This window comes from Zootoca vivipara, chromosome 1 (assembly GCF_965207765.1).
Source record: "Zootoca vivipara chromosome 1, rZooViv2.hap1.1, whole genome shotgun sequence".
NCBI classification, from domain to species: Eukaryota; Metazoa; Chordata; class Lepidosauria; order Squamata; family Lacertidae; genus Zootoca; species Zootoca vivipara.
This window is the reverse complement of record NC_142582.1, coordinates 60,643,633-60,658,424: the sequence shown is the minus strand read 5'-3', so window position 1 is coordinate 60,658,424 and position 14,792 is coordinate 60,643,633. Positions and strand designations below refer to the sequence as shown.

At 41.4% G+C, this 14,792-nt stretch overlaps 1 protein-coding gene across 1 annotated transcript in view; it reads right to left on the bottom strand.

The window, feature by feature from the left end:
• BRSK2 (BR serine/threonine kinase 2) overlaps positions 1-14,792 on the bottom strand; it is a 377,628-nt gene that overhangs the window by 175,416 nt on the left and 187,420 nt on the right. Inside the window, exon 2 of the mRNA XM_088666107.1 lies at positions 1,545-1,639. Within this exon, the coding sequence (XP_088522233.1) occupies positions 1,545-1,639 (95 nt within the window). The remainder of the gene's footprint in view (positions 1-1,544; positions 1,640-14,792) is intronic.

The window sequence follows — 14,792 nt, the reverse complement described above, 5'->3', positions numbered from 1 at the left end:
AGTAATAAAGGCTGCTTGGAAATAATGTTACAGAATCATCTTGAAAGCAAGAGCTGTGAAAAATGTGCCTGAATTTAGCAGCCTAGGAAGCCCAAGTGGACACTCAGAGAATAATCCATATGCCTACGCTTAGCAATCCACCCACAACCCAGTCCCTTAGATAGGGCAATGCAGACTCAAATGACACATTGATTGCAGTTTCATTCTCCACCATGCCTGCCCATGTATCATCTCCACAGCAGCAGTTCTGTTAATTGAGACCAGCTGCTTCAATTCTGAATTATTCTCTCTAGAAATATTGATAGTATTACGTTATGATTAGAAAGCACTTTACCAAATGCCTCTCAATTCTGCACTGCTCAAATGAAGAGCAGCTGCAGAAAAAAGGGGCCAGTTCCCTGAATATACAAAATAAAATAAAGCTTTAGCCACAAAAAATAAAAATAAACTGAACTAAACTGGGTGGGAGAGTGAGAAAAAAGGGGTACTACAGTCAGAGGCAACCAAATGCAACAAAAATCAACTTACACTGAGGGTTTGCCTCAGTCATGTTACCTGTAAATGGGGTTCCTAACAAGAGTATTAATATGTAAATTAATGGTTTACATATTTCACTAGTGCATCAATGAACATAAAATATTGGACTCCATGAGTAAGTTGACATTTGGGAAAGACAAATACTCTTTACTAATCTGCTGCCCAGACTGGACATCAGGGGCTGTAAGGAGGCAACATACTTATAAAGACAATGATAAAGGAAAAGATATTTCTTAAAACCCATTCAATAACCAAATTGTTCCTAAATTCATCTAGAAGTAGAATAGTTCATCCTTTCTTTCTAACAGAAGTTTGTTAGGGATGAAGAACTTACTGTAAATTTTAAAAGGACAAACAGAAAAGAAGCACACATTCTGGTAAAGACAAACTAGTGGTATCATCAAAAGTATTCCATTAACAATAATTCTATTAAATTTCTATTCCAGCCATCCCTGCTAAACACTCTTAATATGGTTAGAAACAGGGAAGTGAGACAGCCTTTCTCAATCTCATTAAGCCTGGACAGGTCTCTCACTGACGCAAAATCTAGTTTCAGAGCATTCCTATGCCAATAGTGAGCCCAGAAGACTCAGCCACCTATAATGAGGGAAATTCCAACTTCAAAGAACAAAGGTTCTCCACAGAAATAATGACAGCCCAGGACCAGATGCTCACATCTGTCAGAATAATGCAACTAGAACAGCCCCATTCTTGTGGTGTAACTTAGATCAGCCCAACCTAGACATTAACTGTATTACATTAAATTACTTTGGCACTACTGGACATTAATTTTTGTTCTTAATTAAAGCGCATGCACACACACCCCTCTTTAATTCCAGTCTCCCCACCCCCAGTCCTGAATTAATAGTATTATGCAAAACACAACCCTAGCACTGACAGGGATGTTTGTTAAACATAATTAAAGATATTAATTTTGCATGGAAGAGAAACCACTGAGCCAAAAACTTTTCTCCCTCCTTTTTCCAGATCTCCCATTAGAAAATTACCTTCATTAGCACTGACTCGCTGAGCTTCTCTCTGTTGACAATTTTTATAGCAACTTTTTGACATGTTACACAGTGAATCCCCAACTTCACAAGCCCTGCAAAAAATAAACAGAGAGAGATATATGGTTAGCAGCATACTCAGTTATCATGCTATGCTAGCATTTTACTCAACCATCTTGGATATTTACATATACTTTTCATGCTGTTGGTCCCTATTTTTTACAGATGTGAATAGCAAAAACATTTAAAACAGGTTCTGCAGAACAGACATATCCAAGCATCATTCTTGGAATTTCTCATGGCTTAATCAGTAGTGGGCTTAAAAAAAGGTTAGTCTCTTTCCATTCCCTCCTGACCTGCTGCTAGATCAACTAGAAGACTAGATTGTTTAAATTATTTGAATTTCAATATTTTTCTTGACTTATTCCAAAAACTTGCAGCAAGTGACAATGTTAAAGTACCATACCAAAACCCCAAAGTGTCTTACAGTTGATCCTATGCATCTCTATTTGGCAATAAGTCCCACTAAGTTCAATGCAGCATTCTTTAAAAGTGTGCCCAATGCCTACAGCAACCAACTGTGGGGATGACAGATAAGTTTCGTTCCCGTATCTGAATTCTAGCTCCTCATGTCACCAGTGGCAGCTCTTCTAAGCACTACAATCTTACTTCACACCAGCTGCTGTGGTGCCTCAAATGATGGTTGGACACTAAAAGGCTGCCTGAATGATTTAAATATCTGGAAAGGGTCCCTTTTTACATTCAAGTTCTCCTTTATCTCAGTTTTGAAAGGTTCACATCACTCTCAGCAAAGTCACCTAACTATCATTCATAGCTCATGAAGCAAAGCACTGACTTGACTTCCAATGTTTACCCCTTGAAGCCTCCAAGTGTTTTGTGGATTATTTCAACAGAACTATCTAGCACAGCAACATTCTTCAGAAACCAGGATATGAAGAAAGTGTTTAAGGTTACAAAGCACCAATCTATATTACTACCTTCCTTCCTGAACTACTCGATTGGATTGCTGTTCCCTTAAGTCACAGAATCAGAATTTAAACTTAGTTGCTCACAAATCAAAATGGATAGTCCTTTCTTGGGCTCCTCTTAAAAATATATGTGTAAAGTTACAACTCTCTTGTCTTCCTGCACGTATAGCCCCAAAAGGCACACTAGGTTCTTGGAGCATCACAACACTATGAAACAGTCATCTTGTATAAGCAAGTGTCTAAGGGCATCGAAGAAAAGCAGCCTAGACTTAGGGTGTGTCACTGTACTATTATATTTTGTTTTTAAAAAATTATAAAAAGAATATCCTCATTAACCATCAATTTGTCAGACATGCAAAACAGACAGACACAAACATGGTGGAGGAAGAGGTTATTAATTACTTACTACCAAAGGGCTGCCTAGCATTCCAAGCTAGCAACACAGAGCTGGCTATTTCTGATCTACCCCCAACTGGGCAATTTCCCACCCTAGAGCCCTTACAAGTTGAAGACTGGTGAAGCGGTGGGTCAGCTTTCCTTAGACACTAGTGCCTGAAAAGCCTTTTAAGTGGCACTCTGCAGAACAGTCAAATATTTCATACTGCCTGAAAAGGCAGTGTTGAAGGCAGCATGCATTGAATACCAGTTACTGGGAATCACAACTGGGAAGAGCATTGTTGTGCTCATTTCCTGCTTGCAGGCTTCCTATAGCTATCTGGTTGGCCACTGTATGAAGGAAATGCTGGACTGATTCAGCAGGGAATAGTTTATTCTTCTCTCTCTTCTGCCCTCCAACAAAATCCACTTTGGATTTAGCAATTTGCTCATGCCCCTAAAAAAGCTTTAATTCTTGTGTTCCATACTTCTTGAGGGATGAGTGAATGTATCAGATCCTTAACTCTTCTTTTAAGTTTAAGCTTAAATGCTGGATCACATCTTCAATATCAGTATCAGCCACCATGTAATTCCCAACTATCGAATAGAATCAGGACATATGTACACAACAACTGACTAGAAAAAAATGGAACTGTTGAATTTCTGCCTGGTCATTCACCTCACACTGTAGTGTAAAACACTATTCCGCAATGAACATTCTTACACTGACCCACTCAAGCAATCCTCCGTCACATAGCAATTAATTAGCACTGTATGAAGCGAGTGATTCAGACAGCTATGTTCACTGAAAGTCCACCCGGATATTTACTACACTTGTTGCTGTTTTACATTTCTGCCTGAAGATTTACTACATTGTTCATACTGACAGCAACAGACATCTGGATTCTATGATCCATTGAACTTTTTGTGGTTTTGTCTGACAATCCCTTACTGTCCAGTCCTAATAAAGCAGAGCCCATAGGCAGGTCAGAGGGACAGGCAGGAAACAGACAATCATGGTTCAAAAGTCTAATTAGGATTCCGGAGAACAAGAGGGACTGGTGGGAGGTTTTTCAGGACCATGGACAGAGCCGAGAGAGCACATTATTTGTAAAAAGAAAGCTTAGACTCAACTAAGCCCTTTTATGCTCCCTGAGCCTGACTAAATTTCTGAGTCTTTACACCCCTGCTGAAGAGTGTAAAGCCTTAAAGGAAGCCCTCTGGCTCAATTCTAGGACACCATCATCTCTTCATGGGTACATGGCAAGCACAAAGCTGTCTCTGATGCTTCAGTTTGGTGGAGTATGAAGCATTTAGAGGTGTATATGCTAGCCAAGTGGGCTTAGGGATTGTAGGGCACCTCTAGTTTGGGGGTTTCTGGTTCAGTGGTGGGGCTGAGGCTTCCTGCCTCCTGAGACAGCACCATGGGCTCCCCTCACACTCTGTCTGGATCCAGACCATTGCTGGACTTTGGCGTCATGACACTTGACACTGCTGCCAGCTCTCTCAGTCCCACCACTACTATGATTTCAGTGACTAAAAAGCCATCTGCATTGCATAAGATGCCCATCCTCTTCAGTTAGATAGGGAGTCATTGTAATAATGCATACTACAGAATGAAAGGTCTAGAGTGCAGTACAGTGGGACCTCGGGTTACAGACACCTCAGGTTACAGACGCTTCAGGTTACAGACTCTGCTAACCCAGAAGTAGTAGTACATCAGGTTGAGAACGTTACCTCAGGAGGAGAATGGAAATTGTGTGGTGGCAGCGGGAGGCCCCATTAGCTAAAGTGGTACCTCAGGTTAAGAATGGTTTCAGGTTAAGAAGGGACCTCGAGAACAAATTAAGTTGCTTTCAAATCTTGACAACAATTCTTACTGGCAAAGATGGTTGAAAACATAACTTCTCCTTGCTTCTGCAGCTAAAGTGTGTAAGCTGATACAGTTCAGCCATTTTCAATACATTTTTTCTTAACTTTGCCCAGTTTGTATACCATACCAGGGAGATTCTCAACACCAAACTGAATACTTATAGGTTGTATTAGGAGGGCAGTTGTTCGTTTGCTTTTGCTTTTGTTTTATTATGTATTTGGTCTTCTCAATTTGTATTTTTATGTTGCGAACCATCTTGTGCTCTTCGGATGAAGGGCAGTAAACAAGTTTAAATAATAATAATAATAATAATAATAATAATAATAATAATAATAATAATAATAATGTCATTCTTATGAGTAGAATTTTTTATGGTTTATATATGTGTCTCCTCCCTTTCCTTCCTCTGCATGCCTTCCAAAATCACCCCTCCCTCCATTTGTCTCCAACTGCCCCTGTGCATTTTACTCTTACATTTCTAATTATGGTATTTGTGGGAAGAAGAAGAAGAAGAAGAAGAAGAAGAAGAAGAAGAAGAAGAAGAAGAAGAAGAAGAAGAAGAAGAAGAAGAAGAAGAAGAAGAGTTTGGATTTGATATCCCGCTTTATCACTACCCGAAGGAGTCTCAAAGCGGCTAACAATCGCCTTTCCCCTCCTCCCCCACAACAGACACCCTGTGAGGTGGGTGGGGCTGAGAGACTTCAGAGAAGTGTGGCTAGCCCAAGGTCACCCAGCAGCTGCATGTGGAGGAGCAGAGACGCGAACCCGGCTTCCCAGATTACGAGTCTACCGCTCTTAACCACTACACCACACTGGCAATGTACCACCCCTTGAACGTAGCCAGTAACCAGGATAAATGCCCCATTGGTCCACTGAATGGGTGGACTTTTCACACAAAGCTAAAAGCCTTGTAGATATTATACACTCAGAAGTGGAAAGCTCAGGCCCTGGTGCCAAAATGCAGCCTTCCAACCTTCTCCATTTGGCCCTCAGGACTCTATCAAAGCCATGCCCTCTCTCCAGCACTCATACCTTCCTTCCAGGTCACAATTGGGGTGACTCCCCTGGTGGGGTGAAGCCACAGCAATAGCCTCCCAGAAGCAATACTGCTGCCACTTAGCAGGATATTGAGAGGGGGCAGAGAGCCAAGAGAGGGCTTGTGGTGTACGGCTGGAGCCAATCAAGCATCTCACTGGTACTTAAGCACAGACCTGCTTTGCTGCTGCCTCACTGTGAGTGTGTGTGGGGGGTGGCCCTTAGGCTGATAAAAATTCCTCACCCCTGCACTGGCTTGCTTGCACACAAGCTCGGCTTAACATGCAGTCCTGGCCTACAAAGAGAAGGGGACTCTCAGTCTTTGCCTCTGTCAGTCTTGCAAATCTGTTCAACAATTCCAGCTCCTCATCAAAGCCAATACAAAGAATGAGAAGCTTATATTTTGTAAGAAAATTAGTAAGAGAACACAAGGTCTTTGATCTAGTTCTCTCTGATAAAGCACCTTTCATGTTATCTCTGAGTTCCCCACCTACCCCACCCCCCCACAGTACAAATCCTATAAATCACACTGTAAAAGCACATGAACAGTGGGGGGAAATTACAGTGAAAAACAATTATAGTTTGTTTTGTAACCAATTTCTTCTTTTTAGCTGGAACAGGCACACCTTCCCCCGAAGTGCCTACCCACGCAATGCATGTTTTCTGTTGAGGAATCATTCTAAAAGCAATTCATTTGACTAGATTTCCATTCCACATGGTCTGGAAACTGAAAACACTAGTTCTGAAGTTTCCACTGCTGTTACCATACAGAAATGCTACTGGTAGGTGCTCTAACTTATGATAAGCACACTACGGTAGTGACTCAACAGCTGATGCCTCTTTTGTAAGATAAGGCATCCAAACACCCCTGGGAAAGGACTAAGAGCAACTAATACTGTTGATATTGTAAAAATCTAGTAGGAGAAGGCTTGGGAAACCCATGAAAGCTGTTCCTAGTTTACAAATTAATAATCATTATTAAACGCCGATTGGGAAATAAAGTAAATATTAAGTAAGTGCGGATTGTTATACAGCCATACCAAAATCACCTTCCTGATGCTCTCTCTTTCTTTCTTGTGTTTACAAGTTGTTTTTCATTTCATCCCCCACATACCCAGGAGCTCTGCTGCATAGATATCCAGTGGCTGGGAGACAGAATGCCACAGATCCTGCTATGCCAACATTAGACTATTCCACAACTTTTCTTTGATCTCAACCACTAAGCTTCACTAGGAGCCCTCTAATTTCAGGCCAGGGAAGAAAAGCGGGGCACAGGGAGGGGAGCTAACACCGTCTTTTCATTTATAATTAAAAGCCATGAACTGAAAACTGATGAAAGCTCACTGCTCTTTTCTGCCAAAAGAAAGCAAGAAACCCCAAGATGATACAAAGAAAAGACTGACATGAGTACAAGAATAGCAGGAAGAAGCTTCTCTGTGCTGCATATTCTAATGCTTCACTGATGAATTCTACAGAGGCTAAGTAAACTTCCCAATACAAAGACATTTAAAGAGAAATAGGCCACTCTTTGGAGAGTGTGTATCCAAGAGACTAGCAGTCTGCTCTTCTGCACATTTACTCATGGGTTTGCTCTGAAGTAAGTGTGCATAGAATCATATCTTGTATTAGATTTACTCCCTAAATCAGGAACGGCAAACCTGTGTTGTTGGACTTCAATTCCCATCAGCCCCAGTCAGCATTGTAAGGGATGATGGAAGCTGCTGTCCAGAAAGATTTGAGAGCCGGAGGTGAGCCTCACCTGCCCTAAAAAATGTGATGAAACACATTCCAGCCTTCCCCTTGTTAGGAGGTCATTGAATCTAATCCGACACCTTGGAGCTAAATTTTCAAAGCTGAATTGCAATCAAACAATGGGTTGGATCCAGACTACATCAGTTGAACTTAAGTCCCATTGAATAAATAAAGCAAGTTAGCCATGACTTTAGGCTCACTGAGTGGAATTCAAAGTAGTGTTAAGGAGATCATTGTATCAGCAAAAAGCATTTCTGCTTGCCTAATAGAATGATCTCCCCTCACCTCCCCCACCCCATGTGCTGTTCTGGGAGTTCTCTTGACCCTCCAAAATGGATTTGGCAGAGGTGGGGGGAGTGAGAAAATGGGGAAAGACCCATAGCATTAGCATGAGTCCTTGCAGTGACTTTTGATAATGGAACCAGGCACACTAATTTAAATCAGAACTAAATCAAACTAACGCAGCCTGGAATCAACCGAACAACCCCCTTTTATTCCTAGCTAATCACTTATCAATCATACCAATAAGCATATAGATTTCACTCTTATTCCCCCTTCCACTGACCAGGTGTCCCATCTGCACCAAGGCCAACTGGAGTTTCACAAAAACAAATTTTACATTGGCTACCCAGGTAACTTCTTACTTGATTGGCCCAGAACAGCTGCTTGATAGCCATGTGGTAGTTACATGACTGTCTCTAGAAACAAGCTGTTTTACAGAGGCTTATCTACAATTACCAAGCAGCAAAGGCAAGGATGTTAAGTAGTAGGACAAGTTACAGATGGCTGAAATAAGCCTTCTTTTGCTACAGGGAACACTTTTTGAAAATTTGGTCACTCCAGATTTGTGCTAACAAGGAGCAGAATTTCAGTACTTAATGATTTAAAGACTCTCATGCTGTAAAATAAGGATAATAATATTTACTTACCTGCCTCACGGGGATTCTAGGAGGATTAATTGATTAATCCTTATAAGAACTTTGCAGAAAGAATATTAAAATTTATGCAAAAGCTAAACAATATAGCTTGCAACATTGTCAGTGGAATATAATTTGGAAGAAATATTCTGGATCCACAGTACACTTTTGTTCACCCTCTCTGCCTCTTTGGGATACATTTCCTCCTGTTTTCTTACCTAAAGTTACCATAGGCATGAGAAGAAGCTAGTTTATGGAAAGCAATAATTATTCTTAACTACTTCTGTCCTCTCGTTGAGTCAATGTTTATTTATTTAGAGCAACTGTTATCTCAAATTATTGCCCATAAGATTACAGCCTGGTATCAAGTGATACCCAAAATATACGCTGTCAGTTTCTAATTGCACATAAGGAGGGGCTGAATTCCTTTAAATCTAAATAGAAGAGGATAGAACTACTCTACTCTTTAATGAGGTAATTTTAACTATCGGCTCTTCAATGCTGACATGGTATCAGAGGGCTGTTCTGGAGAAATTTTGCAATAAATTGCTTTTAAGCTGAAGCCACTATAATTACAGTTGCATCCAAGCCAGTGTTTGGGAGCTCTGCTGGAATTCTGCTTGGATGCCAAAATTCATACTCTTGCTTAGACAGAGGCAATAGATTAATAGAGCTAGAAGGATCAAGAGCCCTTCAGTTAATTCACCACGGCCTTACTTCAAGGCAGGGACACTCTTATGTCAAGCCTCTCTTCCCCACATCACCGAAAACAGAATCACAGGGTAACTAAATCTTCGATTCACACTACTTGGCTAAGAGCAAGATGAGAGCTTCAGAGACACAATCTGAATTAAGCCAAAACAGCCTCACATAAAAGGCCAAACTGATAATATCAAAGTTCTCATATGCTAGTATCTGAGAATCTATAACAGTCCTTCACACTTGCCTTCCATAAAGAATTCCAACCAGGATAGGAAGAAGATTGGTGACTGTTGAGGAACAGGACAGCTACTGTGGCCAAAATAGAACATTTTCAGCTTCTGCAACAATAAACCTCACCTGGTGGAGGGGGGAAATTATTTAATCTTCAGGCATCTTTATAGGCCTGGGAACTCTTGTGTGGCATCTGTGGGTATGACAGTGTCCTCAGACACAGGGAGGGGAGTTGCATGCTTTTAATTTGTTTTGAGGTATAAAGCTGCTTTGCCTCTTCTGGGGGTGGGGGCTTCTGAGTATCTCCAGTTTTTCCACTTAGATTTCCAAAAGTGCCCTCGTGAATTTGGAGACCTCTGTCATTTCATCTCCACACCTGCTGTAACCCCACTCTCCTATTTGTTATTCCTGACAATGTGCACCTTTTTTTTTGCAATATGGCAAACATACATTATGATTGACAATGAAAGCAGAGAAGTGTGCTTGACAGAAGTATGCTGTCATTTAGGTACTGGGAGGGAATTCACTATAGATCACCAGATATTTTTTCAGGAGCAAATACTGGTAAGGAGATGAAGTAAGGTTTGGTTCAGGCATTATGAATTTCTGCAGAAGAGGGAGATTGGCATCCCAAAGCCAAACCACTTGATAAGCACTAACCTTGGCCAGCGATTGACATTTCCAGGTTCCCAACATGGGAAACTCCTCTGAAGCTTTGAGTTTAGCCCACTATTGCTAGGTTTCGTGCTTCACACCATGAAGTTGATAGGAGGATTGTTCTCTGATCTCAGCAGGATCAAAACATACAGAGCTGAGATCAACTCTATTGATCAGCCCCTTAGTATCTTTCTTATAGTATTTCATGTCTCAGTATTTCTTGGAAATATTTTGTGCCAGTTGAATAGAGCAGAGGCACAGGGTTCTTTACTTTTTGTTTTAGCGTGGTGTCACTCAACTGATCTCTCTCTCTCATACAGCTGCCATATATCTGAGTTTCACCAGACACATCTGGGAATCACTTAGAAAAATGATGTCTGGGCAGATTTTAACTGAATCAGCAAAATGTTTAGGGAAACCCGGGTGTATGGCAAGAAAAGCCAAAATCAAATAAAAGCCCCTAAAGCACCAAAATGTCATGCCATGTCTCTCTCTCACACACACACACACACGAACTTCCTTATAAAAAAGGAATTTAATTGAATATTGCTTTCAGGTAGAAAACAGAAATACATCTGTTGGGATTTGAGAAATAGCCTGAAACTTCCAGCCAGTTGGGCTTTGATTTTTAGGCAGGTTTCCCTTCCCATTCCTGTGCAAAAGACATGGGAAACTACCAAAACGGAGGAAGTTGGGGCAGCAGCTTTGAAACATCTGTGGAAAGGGGCAGTAAAAACAGGCTGCAGTTTCAGTCTTTCGTCAAACAAAATGACTAAACATTACAGATTACACTTTGTGGCTGCCAGAGTGGAAATTGACTTTTCCACAGATCTGGAGGAGTCTAGGGGAAATGCAACTGTTAATTCAGATTGAGCCAGCTGTAGCATCTGTGAAAGCAAAAAATAAGCTGCCCTACATCCTATCCTAGACACAGAAGCAAGCTCTGTGACCAACTTCTGTCCTCCCACCCCCAATCACTAAAAAAAATGGGAGAATCAAAGTCCATCTGTAGGGGAGTTTTTCAGGCCTCATTAATCCATCCTCTCAGGTACCAGAGAGGTGATAGGAGACACAGCAGAGCCTTCACTGTCTATCCTTAGTAAGGTATCTTTCAGAAACATGCAAGTGTAATTAGGTAGCATCTGGGTAACGAGCCATGCTGGCCTGCCTTGGTCCAGTGATCTACTGAGGAGGATTGATTCAGTGCAAGGAAGAAACATCATGGGAGGGAGAGGCAGCAGGGAGGAGATTGCGCCTCATACTTTCTTTTAATTGATGTTTCAATCCTGCTTACTTCACTTGCAACTTACTAATTTACTCCCTGCCTCCACTTCCCAGATAGTGTGGTTGCTGACCTTGAGCCAGACATCTTGGAGAGTGAAGTCAAATGGGCCTTAGAAAGCACTGCTAATAACAAGGCCAGTGGAAGTGATGATATTCCAGCTGAACTATTTAAAATTTTAAAAGATGATGCTGTTAAGGTGATACACCCAATATGCCAGCAAGTTTGGAAAACTCAGCAATGGCCAGAGGATTGGAGAAGATCAGTCTACATCCCAATTCCAAAGAAGGGCAGTGCCAAAGAATGCTCCAACTACCGCACAATTGCGCTCATTTCACACGCTAGCAAGGTTATGCTTAAAATTCTACAAGGCAGGCTTAGGCAGTATGTGGACCGAGAACTCCCAGAAGTGCAAGCTGGATTTCGAAAGGGCAGAGGAACCAGAGACCAAATAGCAAACATGCGCTGGATTATGGAGAAAGCTAGAGAGTTCCAGAAAAACGTCTACTTCTGCTTCATTGACTATGCAAAAGCCTTTGACTGTGTCGACCACAGCAAACTATGGCAAGTTCTTAAAGAAATGGGAGTGCCTGATCACCTCATCTGTCTCCTGAGAAATCTCTATGTGGGACAAGAAGCTACAGTTAGAACTGGATATGGAACAACTGAGTGGTTCAAAATTGGGAAAGGAGTACGACAAGGTTGTATATTGTCTCCCTGCTTATTTAACTTATATGCAGAATTCATCATGCGAAAGGCTGGACTAGATGAATCCCAAGCTGGAATTAAGATTGCCGGAAGAAATATCAACAACCTCAGATATGCAGATGACACAACCTTGATGGCAGAAAGCGAGGAGGAATTAAAGAACCTTTTAATGAGGGTGAAAGAGGAGAGCGCAAAATATGGTCTGAAGCTCAACATCAAAAAAACCAAGATCATGGCCACTGGTCCCATCACCTCCTGGCAAATAGAAGGGGAAGAAATGGAGGCAGTGAGAGATTTTACTTTCTTGGGCTCCTTGATCACTGCAGATGGTGACAGCAGTCACGAAATTAAAAGACGCCTGCTTCTTGGGAGAAAAGCAATGACAAACCTAGACAGCATCTTAAAAAGCAGAGACATCACTTTGCCGACAAAGGTCCGTATAGTTAAAGCTATGGTTTTCCCAGTAGTGATGTATGGAAGTGAGAGCTGGACCATAAAGAAGGCTGATCGCCGAAGAATTGATGCTTTTGAATTATGGTGCTGGAGGAGACTCTTGAGAGTCCCATGGACTGCAAGAAGATCAAACCTATCCATTCTTAAGGAAATCAGCCCTGAGTGCTCCCTGGAAGGACAGATCGTGAAGCTGAGGCTCCAATACTTTGGCCACCTCATGAGAAGAGAAGAATCCTTGGAAAAGACCCTGATGTTGGGAAAGATTGAGGGCACTAGGAGAAGGGGACGACAGAGGACAAGATGGTTGGACAGTGTTCTTGAAGCTACGAACATGAGTTTGACCAAACTGCGGGAGGCAGTGCAAGACAGGAGTGCCTGGCGTGCTATGGTCCATGGGGTCACGAAGAGTCGGACACGACTAAACGACTAAACAACAACAACAACTCCACTTCCCACTTCCATCTTTGTGCCTTCTGCAACTGCAACCCCTATTTTCTCCTCCATTTTAGGAATTTGGTCATATCACATTTCTATTTTTTGCCATACCTTTCACCTACCAATGCTGATGCAATCAATGGCACCAAAATTAACATTTGTTTCTGTTTGATAAGGATGACCATGGTCCATACTTGTATATATGGAAATGGAAATGCCACCATAGCCACAAGCCAGACCATTTATTAGAGATTTTTGCAATGGATTGGGGGCCAGGGGGGTGAGTTACAGAAGACAAGGCAAAAATGATTAGCAAGATGAGAAGGAAGGCTGATCATAGATCATAGCAACTATAACTACAGTTGGGCACAGAAGGGATCAGCACTTTAAGACAGGGGTTGCCGAACATTTCAGGCTAGTGGGCACATCACGAATTTTGATACAGTGCTCTGCATGCTATGACATAACACAAAATGGCTGCCATGAGAGCACAGTATATAAGACATTAGCTGCCACATCAAAATGGACAGAAAAAGAGACAGGGCCACAGAATTATGTGGGCATGATTCCCCCCCCCCCAATACCTATATCAGGTGCTGCTATTCACAGAGACAAGTTCTTTGTCCCTCTCCTCTGTTCAGAATGGGTGGGAGGAAGGTGAAATGTAGTCATGTTCAAGGGGGCATATTCATTAAAGAGAGCTTGGGCCAGTGCAAGCAGGAACTTAACAAGAAGAGCCCATAGCCCCTCATGCATTGTAGATTATTTAACAAGACTTTTCATGGGCATTGGTGCTCATGGGCCAGCATTGCCAGATCCTATTTAAGATATACCTCACATCGGTTTACATCAGCAAACAGGTCCACTGTCATTCCTTGTAAAGCAGAGCCTGTGGAATGGTCGGGAGGGTGAAAATCCAGTGAGCAGGCACGGGTGAAAGGTAGCAAACAGACAAGTTTAGGGTACTTGAAAAAGCGAGGGAGATCTTACAGCACCATGAACAGAGTTCTGATATTATTCCCATTGCATAGTCTCTTCAGACAGATCTGTTTATATTTCAGCCCAGGTTACTCTCTAGCTTGTGTACAAGAATTTCTGAGCACAATAAATTATTCAATATATATGTACATAATGAATTTTTTTTTAAAAAATGACAGCAGCTGGATGGTATAATGACTTAGAAGCACCATATATTAAATTGGGTTCCAAAAAGCATACCTCTAGCACTAGTGTCAGATATTTTTGATAGGCAGCTAATATTTGGATTACTTTTAAACTGTTGTCCAGTCTGGTTTGGGCACCAGAATAGTTTTGGCTGACCTGATTGATGACCTCCCCCAATAGAAAGGCAAGGGAAATGCAATGCTGCCCATTCTCCTGGACTTCTCAGTAGTTTTTGCTACCACACAGAACACAGTCTTTTTCTAGCTCAGTCTCCTGAGTTATGGGCTGGGTTAGTTTTTAAGAGGGTCTGTTTTTACTTGGATGTTTATTTCTAAAAAATTAAAGCAAGGTTTTAATCAAGTTTTCAAAAACAATTTTGTTTTTTAATTAGTATTCAAGGTCAGGCTTTGGGTGGGAGCAGGTCCCTAAAAAAGCAACCTACCACTTTAAAATACTCCACTGATGAAAATGAAAAGTGAGATTTCATGAGCAATCTATTGAATCTGAATACTGGTACATTAATCATTGCCTAATCCTCATTAATTTTAATATATATATATATATGGTTTTGAAAACAGGCTAAATAAAAATGAATGTACACTAACTCTGTGGAGATGACAGGCCTATAATTTAAGGTGTAAAGAATATATTTCAGAACTTTTTTTTTGTTCTAGT